Here is a 17,255-nt window from a genome sequence, read left to right as displayed (position 1 = left end):
CTTGCTTGACAGCACTAGAGTTTTTGTTGAGCTTCTAATCTTTTTTCATCGAGAGCCTCTAACTCTGCTAAACGCAATTTGTCATTTTCATCATCTGTGAGTCCTTCCTGAATAGCAATGCGTAAGGAAGGGATCTGCAACTCCAAAGGCAACACGGCCTCCACTCCATACACCAACGCGTACGGGGTTGCCTGAGTAGGTGTTTTGTATGTGGTATGATATGCCCACAACGCCTCACCAATTATTTCATGCCAATCTCGCTTTGACTTTACTACTACTTTTCTCAACAAGTTGCAAAGAGTTTTATTAAAGGCTTCAGCCAAACCATTTGCAGAGGCATTGTACATGGATGACTTGTATTGTTTGAACTTGAATTTTCTCCCGACTTGTCATCGGATGGTTGAAAAATTGTTTCCCATTGTCGATTGTTGATACGTTGAGGTACACCATATCTCAGAGATGATTTGGGTTCTAATGAAGTCCACAACATTTTCTTTCTTCACTTCCCGTAGTGTGATGGCTTCTGCCCATTTTGAGAAATAGTCAGTGGCAGCGAGGATATACTCGTGTCCATTTGGGGCCTTTGGAGTAAGAGGTCCCACAACATCAAGTCCCCAAGCTTCAAAGGGCCATGAAGAAACAGTAGGATGCAACGGCTCCGGCGGTTGGTGTATGAAGTTTGCGTAGAACTGACACGGTTCACATTTTTTCGCAAAGTCCATACAATCTTGCACCATGGTTGGCCAGTAATATCCCATTCTCTTTACACGATCATGAAGTTTAGGCCCAGATTGATGAGCACCACAAATGCCAGAATGAGCTTCATGCATTGCTTCAGTAGCTTCGTCCTTGCTTAGACACCTCAACCATTGGCCTGAGAAAGAACGTCTCTAAAGTGTCCCTTTATAGTGAATGAACTTTGGAGCACGTCGACGTATTTCTACCTTGTGTCTGGGATCGTCGGGTAATTTTTGGTGGTCCAAGAAATTAATGATAGGTTGACGCCAGTCATCTTCATCAACTGTGTAGACGCATATCATGTTGGTTGTATCTACATTTTCCTCTCCTTCGAGCAATGATACTACCCAACGATTGCGGTAGGACTTGCATAGACTCTTACGCTTCAAAGCCAAAGTGGCTGCAAGATTAGCAAGCGCGTCAGCCAACTTATTGGCACTCCTTGGTACATGACCAACATAGATGTCCTCAAGTTGATTCAACAGTTGTAATGACCGTTGATGGTAGGGAATCAAGTCTTCCTTTTTTACTTCATATTCACCAAGGACTTGGTTGACCACCAGCTTCGAGTCGCCGTAGATGTCCATATCTCTAACACCTATTTCGATCGCCATTTGGAGGCCGAGTATGAGAGCTTGGTATTCTGTCATATTATTTGTACACAACTGAGTGAGTGTAAAGGCATATGGCATAAGATGATTTTGTGGAGTTACGAATACAACTCCAGCTCCAGCTCCATCTTGCCTTGCAGCGCCGTCAAAGTACATTTGCCATGGAGGTAGGACGTCTACATAGAAAATTTCTTCTCTTGGGAGGTCATCTGAAATTTCCCAATCTGCTGGCACTGGATGATCAGCAAAGAAGTCGGCGATAGCTTGACCTTTCACAGCCTTTTGAGGCACGAACACCAAGTCATACTGCTTAAGCAACATTGCCCATTTCGCAAGTCTTCCAGACAAGACTGGTCTTGAGAGTATGTACTTGATTGGATCGGCTTTTGAGACCACATGTATGGTATGTGCCTGCATGTAGTGCCTCAACTTCTGGATGACAAACACCAAAGCAAGACATATCTTCTCTATGGGCGCGTAATTCAACTCAGCTCCAACCAAGGTACGACTCAAGTAGTAGAGTGCTCTCTCCTTGCGGTCTTCAATTTCTAGAGCACACATTGCCCCCAGTGAGCGTTCTTGTGCTGCAATGTAGAGGACAAGTGGCCTTCCTGGAATTGGTGACCCCAGCACTGGCGCGCTGGCCAAGTACTTCTTGATGCTATCAAAAGCATTTTTGCATTTTTCATCCCATTGAAATGGAGCATCCTTTTTCATGAGATGGCTAAACGGCTGGCAACGCCCGGCTAAGTTAGAGATGAACCTTCGGATGTATGCCAAACGTCCTTGCAATCCGCGCAACTCTTTCAATGTCTTTGGTTCCGGCATCTCGTTGATAGCTTTGATTTTTGTTTGGTCAATTTCAATGCCTCTATGCCTGACCACAAAACCTAAGAACTTCCCAGATGTGACTCCAAATGCGCACTTGAGTGGATTCATCTTGAGTTGACATTTTCTAAGTCTTTCAAAGACGGTTCGAAGGTCTTTGATATGGTCTTCTCTTTTCTTTGATTTGACAACCACGTCATCAACATAACACTCTATTGTTTTATGCAGCATGTCATCAAAGATCTTTTGCATTGCGCGTTGGTACGTAGCGCCAAAGATTCTTCAATCCAAACGGCATGACCGTGTAGCGTAAGATCCCTTTTGGGGTTCAAGACCTTGCTTCTTGGTCTTCGGGTGCCATATGTATTTGATTGTAACCAGCAGTACAATCCATGAATGAGAGGGCTTCATGACCAGTGGTTGCATCAATCATCAACTCAGAATCGCAAAAGGGAAGTCATCCTTCGGGCATGCATCATTAAGGTCTCTCAAGTCGACACATATGCGCGATTTGTCCATTCTTCTTTCGATCGACTATGTTTGCTATCCAGGTAGAATATTTGACTTCTCGAATGAAACCTGCTTCAATGAGTTTATTGACTTCCCTTTCAATTTCGTGTACAAGCTCCTACACGAAACGACGTTGAGGTTGCTTTTTGGGACTGGTGCCTTTCTTGATTGCTAGACGATGCACTGCAATTTTTGGGCTGAGTCCTGGCATCTCTTTATAACTCCAAGCGAAGACATCTTTGTACTCGACCAACAACTTGTAGTACTCCTTTTCTTCTTCCTTAGTCAGTAGAGCACTGACATAAATGGGCCGAGGATCTTCAATAGTTCCCAAGTTGAGTTCCTTGAGTTCATCTACAGCCGATTGCCCCCCGTCTTCTAGTGTTTCAGGGGCTTCATCCGCCTCAACTTCTTCGTTCTCGTCAGGTATCTCTTCTACTGTGATGTGATATGACGACGTTGTAATTTCTAAGTCACTTGACTTCTTTGTATCACAGGGACGTGAAGATGAAGGCACAAGCTCTTCGGCATTCTTTTGCTGGCCAGTAAGAACTAGTACGCGCCTCCTTGCTTTGAGTGGCTCATGTTGGATGATATCCACTACTTGCATACGCTTCATACGAGATGGTATTGCGCTTCTCAAGTAATCACTTACTCTTACTTCTTCTTCATTTTGTGTTGCAGAAGTTGAGAGAGGACGACCCTCACCACTATTCCTCTTGAGAGCCCCTAGTCGATTGAAGACTGTTTTTGATGGACCGCCCAAGCGTTCATGTATTGCGCCCTTCTTGTTTATGCGCAACAAAGGTGTTGACACTTTGACTTTACTTTCTCCTTGATTGCCAAGCCTGGCTAATACAGAAATGTGCTTGGTTGAAGCACTTGGTCTCCCTAACCTTGTGAATATAGAAGGACGACACTTCTCTGCAGGTGGACTTATTCGATCGAAGACTGAAGATGGATGCATCTTTTCCTCTCCTTCTTCATTTTCTTCGACCTCTTCTATTGTGATATCCTGAGAAGATGAAGTAGCCCCTTTTTTACGAGAACCAATCTTCACAGGCGCAGGAGACTCATATCCGAGCCCGGCCCTGGTCACCATGAAGCTCCCATCTTGCTTGAACACTTCATGTTGCGCTTTGTTCAGACCGTACGGCTCAACTTCTATAACTTTGTCGAGAGGAGTCGGATTTGTAAAGTCATATCCAGCCTTTGCCAGTAGCTTGTAAGCATTGGAATCAAATATCCCATTGTTTCCGTCACTTGATGATTGACTGGATGAACAGACAAAACCATTCGGAGGAGGTCTCACAATCTTCGTTTGAGATGAACTTGGTAGAGGTGTAACGACTTTGGCTACCCATTCCTGCTTGAACACTAGACTTGACTTTTTATCCTTAGGCTCTATCTTTGGTGTTAGACACTCTGCAAAAGGACTCTCCCCATCTTTGCGGCGAGACTTCGGGATGTAGCGTAGTACTGATGGTGTAGTTTTCTCCGGCGTCTCTTGCTTCTTGGGTGACGCAACAGGAGTAGCTGTTTTGTTGACCTTGTCTACATCTTTCTTAACATCATTTTCTTTAGCAGGACTTGCAGCTTCATCTTCTTTGATGATGTTCTTTTCCCGCTTACCTCCTTTTCCTGTTGAAGAGATGGTGGTTGGCATGAACTCACTGGAAGTACCATTCTCTTCAAAGAATTTTGCATCAGCGAAGAAAGAGTCGACCTTAGAGAAAGGTTTGGCGTCTCCGTCTATTTTCCTTTCGCCACCACGATAATATTTCAAGCATTGATGGAGGGTTGAGGCGACAACTCCATTCTCGTGCTTCCAAGGTCGTCCCAGCAATAGTTTGAACGATGTCTTGCCATCCATGACATGGAACAATGTGTCGGAAGAAAGATGACCCATGGTAAGGTTCACACGGATCATGCCAACCGCACGCTCCCCATTCAAGTTGAAACCATGAATCATTGTTCGACTACTCGAGAGTTCATCCATTGTGATCCCTAATTCATTCATGGTGGATTTTGGCATGAGATTGACTCCTGAGCCTCCATCTATTAAGATGCGCTTGACCTTTTGCCCCCGGATGTACCCCGACACATAAAGTGGCCTGTTGTGAGGCTTGGATCCAAGAAGTAAATCCTCATCTGAGAAACTCAAAGCTGCATTGCAGGAGACACATCCAGTTGATTGCTCAGGAGGCTCGCATTTTTCCTTCATCTTGCCTGCGTACAATTCTAGCTTCTCAAGTCCTTGAATTATCAGCTTACGCTTATCTTTAGGTAGATGAAACATTTGTTTCCACCCCATGTTTGTAGGAAGGGCATTGAGAGCAGCCACTATTTCGTTCTCTTTTTCAGAATGAGACTGTTGTGGTGATACCGCATCATCTAGGCCCCTTTCCTCATTCTTCTTTTCATCGTCGCCACCTTCAGTAGCTGAGATGGTGCACACAGTAACCTTGTTCATGAAATCTCGCGGGAAGAATTTTTCTAAGGTGACGGGACTTGGTGGTTCTTGTTCCAGCAGATCAATTGGCAAGACATGTGGGTTGACAACTATTTTGGACTTTTTCTTTCCCTTCGTCTTGCGAGGTTTCGTCTTCTTTGATTGTTTTCTTCGACGGTGAACAGGTTGCGCTATCTGCCTTGTTTGTTTCTTTGACTTCTTGCGCGTAACCAAAGTCCAACCCTCATCGTCATCTTCATGCTTCTTTTCCTCGTTCTAATCCTGAGGAGGTAGTATTTCTTCCAATGACGTTGGAGGTAGTGACGACAATGACCCTTGGATCTGTAATGCCACAGGCTCAAAACTGCCGAACTGCAACATATACACACATTGTCCTTGTTGTATAATTGGCTCGTCAAAGTTGCTCCAAGACTACAAGTAGTTTGATTTGTAGTTCTTGTGTCATCCAAGTCAAGAATGATCTTCCCCTCCTTGGAGAGCTGCATGATCTTCTCCTTGAGTGTTATACACTTTTCAATAGGGTGACTCACCACCGTGATAACGACAGAATGGGATCGTTTGTCTTGTTTGCTTGTTCGGGCGCTCGACTCGGGCAATTGTATAACCTTCTTCTCTAAGAGGTCATCGAGCATTCCGCATGTCGAACTGGGAATGGGTATTTCTTAGCCTGCAACTCTTTCAATGTAGACTTGTCTCGTTGGTAGTTGTAAGAGAACGACTCTTTCTCCTTTTCATACTTAGGCTTTGACGATATTTTCACAAAAAGACTTCTGGTTTCGACGACCATTGTTTCCTTTGTCGACGATTTGGAGTTCTTATCGCTTTTCTTGAACTCCTTCTTTTCACTTGGCACCTTAGAAGAACTTGGTCGAGCACTACCATGTTCTTTGATTGTGATCTCCATGTCATGGGCGCATGTAGCCAGGTCTTGGAAGCTCTTTGGCATGATTCCTTTCAGGATGTAAAGAATGTCCCATTTCATCCCGTTGACGCACATTTCAACTGCTGACGGTTCACTTAAGCGATCCTTGCATTCCAAACTCAGCGCACGCCACCTGTTGATGTAATCGACGACAGGCTCATCTTGCCATTGAGTTGTCTTTGTCAATTCGCTCATGCCGACGACACGTCTGGTGTCAGTAGAATCTGTTGAGGAATTCATCTTCCATGTGACCCCACCGTCAATTGACTCGAGTCCGATCAGTACCGGTCGAATGCGATCCCTTTGAGCGAACGAACGAATCGCTTCACCAAACGATCACCTTCTGCAAAGATTGTTGCATGTCTCGACGAAGTGGGCGATGTGTTGCTTTGGGTTCCCCTTCCCGTCGAATCGTTGAAATTTTGGAGGCCGAGGCCGGATGGCATGCGCAGATCAATCAATCCTCTTAGTGTAAGGCTTGATGTAGCGTCCACTACTTGTCGAGCTATCATCCAACTGACATTTGATCGTCTTGGCTATTAACTCCTGCAGCTTCTCTTGAAGAAGTTCTTGATCTCATTCTTTGGCTTTTCCCTATCTTCGCCAACTTCTCTATCGCTATCAACATCCCTATCGGTGTCACCATGCTCGCTCTCGGCCTTCATGTCACGGAGTGCCACCACCTCTTTTTGGAGCTCATCAATTTTTTTGTTCTTTTCTTCATTCTCCATCATCATCTTCTCAAGGAGTTCATTCATTTTCTGCATTCGATCCTCAAGAGTATCACCACTTATCACCATGACCGGCGACGCTAGGAGTTGATGTTTCTTTCTTCTTTGGCGACGCCTTGATTTGCGGGGAAGCCTTTTTGTCAGCCTTAACACTTCTACCCTCCTCGCGTGAAGGAGATGAGGCGACCAAGAGTCTTTAGCGGCAGCAGCTATGGAGGCGACAGAGAACTTGCGCGCCTAGTTGGGACGTGTGCATAGCGTGATCGGCAAAGCAGCAGATTGACAATGACCTTCTTCGCCATTCTTCTTGTGGAGATGCCAACTGACTGCGTAGCAGCGGAGGTAGCAGCAATGGGGGTACCCTGCAGGATATCTGCGTAGGTCTTCTTGGATGGACTGGAGGAGATGCTTTGCTTAGTAGACATCTTCTTGTTTTGGTAGACTTGAATAGAACAGCAGTAGAGATGAGAGGTAGAGATTTTCACGTCGGGTTCACCAAAATTTGTAATATCTAACAAATTTTGTATTGCGATAATCGAAATACAAAACAAGGAAACAATTATATTTTATTAATAAATATCAAAAGTACGTGTACAATCTCTAATGTATCCTCTGATTCTAATATGATGTAAGGGGTACGTGTACGGGGTACACGTGAGGGGTGCGCGTGTAGACAAATTTAATTGCTCTACGCGCGATGTAAATTTGATTTCTTGAGAGGGTCGCGATGACTTGAATCTCTCTTGAAGGTTTGAATTTGTGATTGAATCTTCAACGCAGGCGGCACGATTTGATGTGCTTGTTGACTGCTTGCAATGATTTTGACAGAGAGGATTTGTAGGAATTTGTACCTTGTTCTCTCTAGCTCCTTTGCAATTATGAATTTCCAACCCTTTGAATGAATGAGGAGAGCTCTATTTATAGAGTTTCAATTCCCCTTGTTGGACTTTGGTGGTCACAGGCCCATTTGTGGGTTTATTAGCAACCTTGGCCCAAGTTTGATTCTTTCTGGGTTTAGTGATCCGAATAACTCCTTTTGTAATCCGAATCGGCCCATATTTTATTTAATCGGGACAAATTAATTAAATTAAGTTAAAATTTGGTATTAACTCGAAATAATTAATTTATTTTATTTATTCGGCACTTAATAAATTTTCCGTGCCTACACAATGCGAAATACAATAATAGAATAAAGAAAATTACAATGATTACAATGGATTAAATGATTTATGTCGAAAATACCTTTAAAACGGATAATTTGGAAAAAAGAATAAAGGAATAAATCAACGAACAAATTAGTAGGCGATAATACGGTTAATAGTAGATTATACGTAACTAATTAAACTAGGTCAAGGAAGAACGGAAGTTTAGAGGCAGAAATCAACCTGGAAAAGGCGCAGCAGGACTGCGCCCTTTGGAAGAGGCGCAGCAGTTGCTGCGTCTGTTCCAAGGGTGAGTTCTGGCTGTGAAGACGGAACTGCAAATCGTTAATATTAATTGATGATTTTAAGGATTGATTATGATATTAACTCGGATGGAAGTGATTTAATGGATTAATTACATATGAATGAGTCATAAAAGCAATAAAACATGGATGAGACGAATACAAACGAATTATTTACATGGATGAAAGATTGATTAGCGACATAGGTGAACTAAATAGGTTGAACATGACGGATTAATGACAAATTAATGACCAATACGACAATAGACAGATGGAAATATATCAAAGGTCGAATTCCAAAAACTCAATATGAACAAATCAAATTTCTACAACCCGGATTGATTTTAATGACGAAAACCCGCAAATATTGGATTATTTGGGATTTAAGTCGAATTTAATGATTAAATAAACATATTAATGATGTTTAAACAATATACATGTGAAATTATTGTGATCGTACGTCAAAGAATTGAAGGATACACGAAAACAAACAAAAGAAAACGAATTTACAGAGGACGAAGGAAGAAGAAAGGAAGCAGGAACTGCGGCAGCCTCACGAAGAGGCGCAGCAGGTACTGTGCTCCTTCGAAGAGGCGCAGCAGTTGCTGCGTCCTTTCTCGACGGTTATCTTCTGGTAATCCGTAAAAAGGGTTTTAAAGCACGGTTTTAGAAATCGGTTTTAACAAGTGTTTTCGACATAAACCTTACATTAATGATACAAAAAGTAAATAACAATAAATAAAAGAGAGATTTACATCCTCAGACTTACATGTTTGACGAAACAAGAAGAACTAAGTTTACGATTAGTGATGCTTGACTCGAATGTAACGAAAGTGCCCTCGTAAGAGGAAAACGATTAAGATTAATTAAGTTGATTGTTGTGGAGTTGGTCAAATTGGTCGGTCATGCAAACGAGGCTGGTACTCAGAAGGATCCGAGCTTCCGTGGTCGAATGTTCAAGCACGTAGACGCCAAAAAGTAAGAACGTGGTCTAGAATGCAAAGGGAGAAGAGAAGGGCGGACATTCGCGTGAGAAATATGAGGAGCGAAGGCTCCTGTTTATACTAATCACGTGAAGGAATAGGGTTTCGGAGAGACTTTAGAAGTGAATCTCCAAAAGATATGAAAAAGATACGAAAAATACGCAGAGAAGGACCTGGGAAGAGGCGCAACAGTCACTGCGTCTCTTGGAAGAGGCGCAGCACCTACTGCGTCTGTTCCCAAGTGGTTTCCTCCTGCGGAAGAAAGATTTCCGTGTTTGGCTTATGGAATGACGGGATAATCTTATTTTCCTTAATATTTTGTACGAATATTATGGGAAATTGTTTACCAAAGAATAAAAGATTGTGAAAGATTTATAAAATATGGAATAGAAATATCCGGAACATTCCAGAACATTCTGACTCGGGATTTAGCCGTTATCAGAAAATGAAGACGGTTTTAGGCCCGGACTCCAAATGTACTCTAATTACTGTCAAAACGACCGTATCGGCGCGTAGATGACAACTAAGAAGTAGACATCAGTGTTTGAGCAATCACTTGACAATAAACTTACGAACTGTCACAAATCGTTCCGCGTACCAAACATGCGGCCCAATCATCACTGGGTGGTTTGCGGGAGGTGCGAAATGAGGTATCTCTGAGCCCCACTTTGACTGAGGCTTGGACAAGGCGAAAGTCAAAGTATAGCCATCAGGTCAATCGAAGATTACAACCTGACGACTATGGCGACGCGAGGCGGTTCAAGGGGTCTGAACCAAGGACCTGTCTTCTGGAACATTTTAGAGTCTATCGACTATCGGGGAGAGTCGTTTAAAGTCCACTAGACTACGTAAGGAGGCTTGCCAGCCATAAGAAGAGATCATACCTGAACCTTCTTTCTCGAGATGCTTCCGGAGGTGCATAGGAGCTAAGGGTAAGCGTAGGAGCTAAGGGTAAGTGTGGGAGCTAAGGGTAAGACCTAAAGGATAAGTAAGGATTGTGCTAGGGTGTGGGGCCCTAAAGGAAGGCATCGACGGGAAGGAGACCCGAATACAATTTCAAATTAAAGGGTAACTAAGGCTTCAGGGTAGGAACTCTACTGGTTTGGGACTTCTGGAGAACGACACTTTATCGCACTCCGCGGGGAAACAAGAAATATTGTGAGTAGCAGGACACAGGCGGGAACTGCTGGGAGGAATCTTCTTGGGTCGTCTTCAAACAAACTCCGGAGGGACTTGAGAAGGACGATTGTATGTCGTGAACTCTCGTGTTGGGAAACCTTATCAGGAATGTATCTCCATGTCTCGAGAGGGATTGTCGATCCGCTTACTCTCGCTGGGGGAATATAATGAAGGCGTGTCGAAACACCTGTGGAGGAATACCTGCTTGTTGTGACAAGAAAGGTCTTGGGAGCGATAAATAATGTATAATAATCTGTAGTTGGCTTAGAAATGCGGGTCTGAACGAAGAATTATCGCCAAACGGACCAAAAAGATAAAATGGCATCGGGGAAGTGGCGCACCAAAGATGGGCCCACAAATAACGAACTCATAACGAATTTTTGAAAACTCGTATGGAGGGAAGCTAAGAAAGAGGCGCAGCAAGAGCTGCATCTCTTGGAATAGGCGCAGCACCTGCTGCGTCTGTTCCTTAGTGTGTCTTTTCTGCGTAAAAACGCGATAAACAGAGGGTTTCATTCATTTGTTCGAAATACAAATTCATCCTTTTCTCTCTCAAATCTTAACCATTTCCGCCAAAATTTGATCTAAAAGCTTGCATTCGCCATGACTAATCGAGGTATGTATATCATTCTTGCATTAATCTTCTATAAAGAACGAATTGGATCGACAAAATTAGGGTTCCCGACCCTAAAATGTCGAAAATTTGGGACTTTTCCTCCAAATGATCTTGCCTTGTAAAATTGACCATGTAAATGGCTAATTGGTAGTATAAGGATCATAACCATGTATTTGTTTTGAATTTTCGTTGAGTTTTGAGCATTTAAGTGAAATTGAGACGGTTTCACAGCTAAACCGTAAATTGCTTCGAAAATGGCCTTAGGATTGCCCATTTGTGATGAAACTTGACATTTGGAATCCTTGGATGCTGGGTAAACTTCCTACCATCTCGAAGTTTAGGTTTGTGACGGCTTTTTCGGGACACTTTTCTAGGGCGATTATAACGAAATGCTGCCGAAATTTCGACTCGAACCCATAACTAGGCTTCAACTTAGGCTTGAATTGACCCAAATTACTACATGAGTGATCGGGTTTGTGGGAATACGGCCAAAGATGGCGAGAAAAGAGCGGTTTCAAGGCTTCCGAAAGCTCGAAAATCCCTAATCAAGGCTCGTCGTCACTTGACGCGGCCTAAAATTACTTTAATGTTGCAGATGACGAGGCTTCTACTTCTGGGAGAGCTCCCATGGAGATAGACAATGCTGTGGACGCTTCTTGTGCTCTCGAGGAGGCTTTTGCTGCGGCTAGGGCAGCCGGGGAGGTTGCTGAGGACGAGATCCTCGAGGAGCAGGTTGCTGAGGAGGAGGAGGACCCGAGACGGGCCAACGTGAGACGAGGAGGTCATCAGCTGAGGGGAGCACCCGCGTGGGCTGAGACCTGGGACAGCAGGCACTTGCTTTGGGCTGCGGAGGGTCACCTGTCCTATAGGACAGTGAAGAGCTTGGTAATCTTGAATTCATTACTCATCACTCATATTCTTTCGTTTCATTCGCTCATATCTCTTCCAATTTCATTCAAACTAAAGATAGTTTCAAATCACAATAGGAGGCCGGGAACATCAGATCGTTCTCAGGCTACACGACGGCGATGGAGTGCTATGAGAGGCTGTCGGCGGAGGAGCGCGCCATGATCGAGCGGGGAGCGTTTGGTGCTTTGGTGCAGGCTTGGAGGGATATCGCGAAGAGGAAGCCGCGGGCTAACTTTAGCCTGGTCCGCGCATTCTTGGACCGATTCTGGGACACGACTTCCACTTTTCACATGCCTTTTGGTGAGGTGGGAGTCACGTTGGAGGACTACAGCATGATCTCTGGGCTGCCGTGTGAGACTGAGGAGGTGGAGTGGCCGGAGACTGCCATGAGGGTGGACTCGGCCGAGGCTAGGAGGTTGATCGGCTGGAACATGTCGCCGAAGGCTGTTACAGTGCCTAGTTTGGTGCCGAGTTCTTATGTCCAAGACTACTTTGTGGGGAAGACCCCGACGCTGGTGGTGATTGACGGGAGAGAGACGGCTCCTCCTCCCTGTACAGCTGAGCAGAGAGTCCGCTTGTGGCTCTGGTGGTTCTTGTCTTCGATCTACCTCGGTGACAAGGGAGAGAGGCTGTCGATGAAGCTTCTTCCCTTCCTTTCTAACCTGAACTCCCTAGGACGCTGGGATTGGGTCACTGCTGGCTTCGCGGTCCTCATCCGCTTCATGAGGGCCATGGTTCGTCCGGAGTTGATGGAGAAGGGGACTTCTCCTGGTGTTGTCGGCCCTGGACTACTGTTGAAGGTATGAACCTTCATTTGGACTAATAATCACTTCTTTTCCTTATCAAGTTACGAAAGATCGTTATTGACTATCTTGCTTCACAGGCGTGGGTGTACTCCTACTTTCCGAGCCTCTCGCCCAAGAGACGGAGCTGCTGGAGAAGGCCTATCCCGTTGTGAGGGATTGGGTGATGTGTCGGACGAGGAGCAAGCGCTCATCTCACGGTGTCTACCGGCGGGACATGAACGCTCTTCAGCTGGACAGCGTGAGCATCTCACTTATATTCATTTTGCTTCTTTATTTCTTTTTCAACCGATCATAAGAATGATTTCTTTGTTTATCTTTTCCCAGTGGGTGCCCAGGCCTTGGGCGGAGTACGCTGGCGCGCCTCTTTTTGTGGCTGAGGTCCTTCGACCTAGGAGCTCGAGCCGGCAGATGTTGAGGACAACGATGGGTCTTGTGTGGTACGTGGGCAAGCGCTTGGCTCGCCAGTGCTCTCGGGATGTCTTGACGGTTTCCATCGATCCTCCTAGGACGATGTTCAGGGAGCCTTCTAAGGCTGAGAGGGAGGCTGACTTGGCTGGCATTGGTGGTGACACCCTCCTTCTTCCTGGCGAGGACTACTCGGCGTTCCTCTACGGGAGGTTGGCATACTGGCCGGTGGTGGTAAGTACTTTATCCTTCTTTATTTTTGCTGATTTTGAGCATACGATGAAAGATCATCGATTAATGGGAATCATTTGACTTTGCAGGAGGTCGAGGCGGCGGGCATTGAGCCCCCAGAGTACCCCGAGACCCTTGAGTACACTGATGCGACCGGGAGGATGACGATCTCCGAGCTGCGTGACTTTGACGTAGCTGTGACGGATGCTGGCCTGGACGACTGGCAGCATCTGATTTGGAGGGTGAGCCTCCAATTTGCATGGTTTTTTTGTGTAAGAACACGTTTGATTGCATTTATCCAATTATTAAGAACATCTTTTTTGAAAATGCAGGTTGCGCCGTCTCGGTTTGTAGCGTTCTGGAGGGTGACCAACCGGTTGAGAGCTACTGCCATCGAGGCACTTGTCGGAGGTCGAGGTCGTCAGGTATGAACCTTTCGTTTATGTCTTTTCTTCCTAATTTTGATTTTTCAACTTTTCTTGTAATTGCTTGAAACGATTGATATGAGACAATTTTGTTGCTTGCAGGGGTGGAGTGAGCTGGAGCGAGAGTTGGCCCAGTCTCGGGAGGAGACGGCTCGCTTGTTGAGGGAGCTCGAGGTTCGTGACGCCGAGGTTGTCGCTCTCGAGGCGAGAGTTGCAGAGTTAGAGGGCGACTGGCAGTAGCCTCATTTTGTTGTTGTTTGTATCTTGTACATTTAGGACCTACATTTTTGGACATTTTGGATTTTGCTTGGGGCTCGAGCCCCCAGTTTGTTGTACATTTTTTGGTTGTATATATGATGGCCTGAGTGCCTTTGCTGCTGGGTTGTGTTGCTTGTGCCTGCAGGTTAGCCTTGAACAGGTTTGGTAGATGATGGTTTATGCCGTCATGCTGCCGAAATTTACATAGAAATCACGGAAAACATACATTTGTATATACATATGGCCTAAATTAGCGCAAAACAAATGACTCAAAAGTACTAAAAAAGTAGAAAAATGCAAAAATTTACCGGAAATGACCGGACGGTAGGAAGGGTTACCCCTTAAAAAAAAAAAGAAAAATAGAAATCTATAAGTTAGAAGTGTAGTATAGGATGGGAGCGAAATGATTCGCCAGAAAAGAAATAAATAAAAGAAATATATAGGTTTGACATAGATTACATTAAATTGGAGAAATGATTCCCCGAAAAAAGAAAAAATAGAAAAACTATGTAAGTGTGCTAAAATGACGAAAATGCTGATATTGCCTCGAAATGCGCATCCGCGAAATTAGCAAACACGAAATATGGCAATTTTGACGTGTTTACCAAAACAATAACCCGTAGGAATAGGAAATTATTCGTTAAAGGATTTAGGAAAAATACAACACGGAAATTCACAGAAACAAAGCTGAGGAAGAGGCACAGCAGGAGCTGCGTCCCTTTGAAGAGGCGCAGCAGGTGCTGCGCCTGTTCCCAAGTGTATCCGTTCTGGCGGATTTTTGGAAACAAATTTTAGTATAAATAGAGACGTCGATGGAGGTTTTATTCACACAATTCTTCCGTCTCTTCTTCGTCTTATTACATAAAATTCTCAATATAATGCCTCATCATGAATACTTTGGAGATTCGTCTAAAAGAGTGGACCAACGAGTTTTCCAACATGGAGAAGCACGATATGGGTGCCTATAATCTTGGATCTTTGTTGAGTTTAAAGCTTATCAAGGTTGTCAAACCATTCCTAGATGCTTGTCTTGATTATTGGGACCCGAATTATCATGTTTTTGCATTCCCCAGAGGTGACATTTGCCCATTTCCTGAAAAAATTACTGCGATTGGCGGGTGGGACCCAGAACACTTGCCTGCTATTCCTTCTACTTCACAGGGGTATAAAAACAAATTTAGAGATTTGCTTGGATTGTCTAGAATTGAGGTGGACCGTCTAGTGACCTCGAAAGGAGTGCGAATGTTGGACTTTATTGATCGATTCATTAACAAGGCCGACCCCACCGTTTCTTATGTTGCCAGGCGAAGGGCATTTGGATTTTGCTTGTTGCATGTATATGTCCTTCAAGGGCATGTTGATGAAGACTTGAGAGGTGATCCCCGTCTCCTGGACCTAGTTGAGCAAATGGAGCTGCCCAGCTTGTTTATGTTTAGGAGAGATCCTATTGGGCTTGGATAATAGGAAAGCTAATCACGACCTACCGTATTTGGGAAGTCCCATTATTTTGCAGGTAAAAGAACGCTTTTTTTTTCTTTTTTTTTTCTTTTTTTGTTTCATTTATTTTTTTGTTTTTTTTTTGTTTTTGTTTTGTTTTGTTTTTTTTCGATGTCTAATACCTGCTTTTGGTAGGTCTGGCTTATGGAGCGCCTTCGATTGATCGAGCCCCAAGTTCATGTTCCTTCTTATCATGCTCGTTCGATTGCAATGAGGACTAAGCTTTACACGGTGGACTTCACTCGGGTCTGCAATTACTGGGAAAACAAACTGAAGGGTGATGATGGCCCTTTGATTAGATGGGTTGTACCATGGTGGCATCTCAAATTTGTCACTGGAGTATCTTCCTTGGATCCTTCCCGATCTGTGCGCATTCCTGGCTTGGAATTCATGATATGCATCTTCCCGGAGAGGTTGATGAGACTAGTTGGAATGAAGCAGATGATCCCGAAGCTTGACACTGTCCCGCAGACTGCCGTGGCGCTTACTACTGAGAGTCGAAGGGAGTGGGCCATTAAATGGGCTCAAAGAAATGTGTGGTTCTTGAACTCTTCTGTTAGCGCCTTATGGGTGTCGGACTCCTATCTGCGATGGAGGAAAGCTACTACTCCAGAGGAGCGTGAGAGATTGAGGAAGCGCGAGCCCGTTGATTACAATGTGCGCGAAGTGGAAAGGGAGAAAGAGAAGCATCTGACTGAGGGAGAGGAAGAAGCCGGGTTTCGAGTTGTTCATCCTTCGAAGAAACTGAAGACTTGTCCTGTCGTGGACAAAGTGGTTGACATGAATGGTAAGGCTAGGCCTCGAGAAAGACCGTTGGTGATTAGGTCCGAAGTGGCGCAAGAGCGTCCGGCTCGAGGTCGTGACAAGAAGTATGACAAAAAGGACAAGGGCAAAGGGAAGATGGAGGAATAGCCCATGTCTTTATTATTATTTATTATTATTATTATTGTAATAAGAAGGTGGGGTTTTAGAATCCTAGCTTATTTTATTTTTATTGGCATTATCATTATTATGTAACGTATTATTATTAGAAATGAATAAAAGAGGTTAATTGGTTATGAAACCGTTGTGACTTTCCATTTATTATTCTTGTCGAATTCCAAATGCGATTGCAAATGTCCTTCTATTTACATTTTGAAATTAATGGGTTGTATCCTGTGAAGGATTGCCTACGTACTCATTTAAAAATGAAATCAAACCCTTGCGCGTAGTTCGAGTAAATGTAAAAGAATAATTGTTCTAAGTAAGAGCTTGTAATGAACTTAGAAGATAAGCATGAGCTTATTACTTATTCTTAAGGTGCAAATTTAGTTTATTTGATGATATGAGGATGACAAATTGTCAAAATGCAAGAGCAGAGTGACATTGGCTTATTTCAGCTTGGCCAGGGGCCGTTTATTTAGTGCCACAAGAGCGACACGTGAGGTTACGCGAGGCGCGTTTTTTGTTCCTATTCTAGGCATAGTACCGCTTTAGTTGGTCAAGGTTTGTTGGGTTGGCAAATTCATTCCCATCTAGGTCTGTAATTCTAACCGCACCCCCTGGAAGTATGGACTTGACTAGAAATGGCCCGGCCCAATTAGGTTTGAATTTTCCCCGTGGATCGACAGGTAAAAGAGCTCTAACCGACTTGAGTACTAGGTCTCCTTCCTTGATTTTCCTTGGCTTGACCCTTTTGTTGAAGGCTCG

At 44.3% G+C, this 17,255-nt stretch overlaps 2 protein-coding genes across 2 annotated transcripts; both read right to left on the bottom strand.

The window, feature by feature from the left end:
* Positions 1–389: 389 nt before the first annotated feature.
* LOC141617904 (uncharacterized) lies at positions 390–830 on the bottom strand. Its single transcript, XM_074435036.1, has one exon. The coding sequence runs from the start codon at positions 828–830 to the stop codon at positions 390–392; it is 441 nt and encodes a 146-aa protein (XP_074291137.1).
* A 60-nt stretch (positions 831–890) lies between these two features.
* LOC141617903 (uncharacterized) lies at positions 891–5,160 on the bottom strand. The gene is made up of 4 exons (XM_074435035.1): positions 4,020–5,160; positions 2,954–3,722; positions 2,113–2,226; positions 891–2,010 (listed from the first exon to the last, which is right to left on the bottom strand). The coding sequence occupies exons 1-4, from the start codon at positions 5,158–5,160 to the stop codon at positions 891–893; spliced, it is 3,144 nt and encodes a 1,047-aa protein (XP_074291136.1).
* Positions 5,161–17,255: the final 12,095 nt, after the last annotated feature.

The sequence above is a fragment of the Silene latifolia genome, chromosome X (genome assembly GCF_048544455.1).
Source record: "Silene latifolia isolate original U9 population chromosome X, ASM4854445v1, whole genome shotgun sequence".
Taxonomy (NCBI): domain Eukaryota; kingdom Viridiplantae; phylum Streptophyta; class Magnoliopsida; order Caryophyllales; family Caryophyllaceae; genus Silene; species Silene latifolia.
The sequence above is the reverse complement of the archived record's forward strand: the minus strand, read 5'-3'. Positions and strand labels throughout refer to the sequence as shown.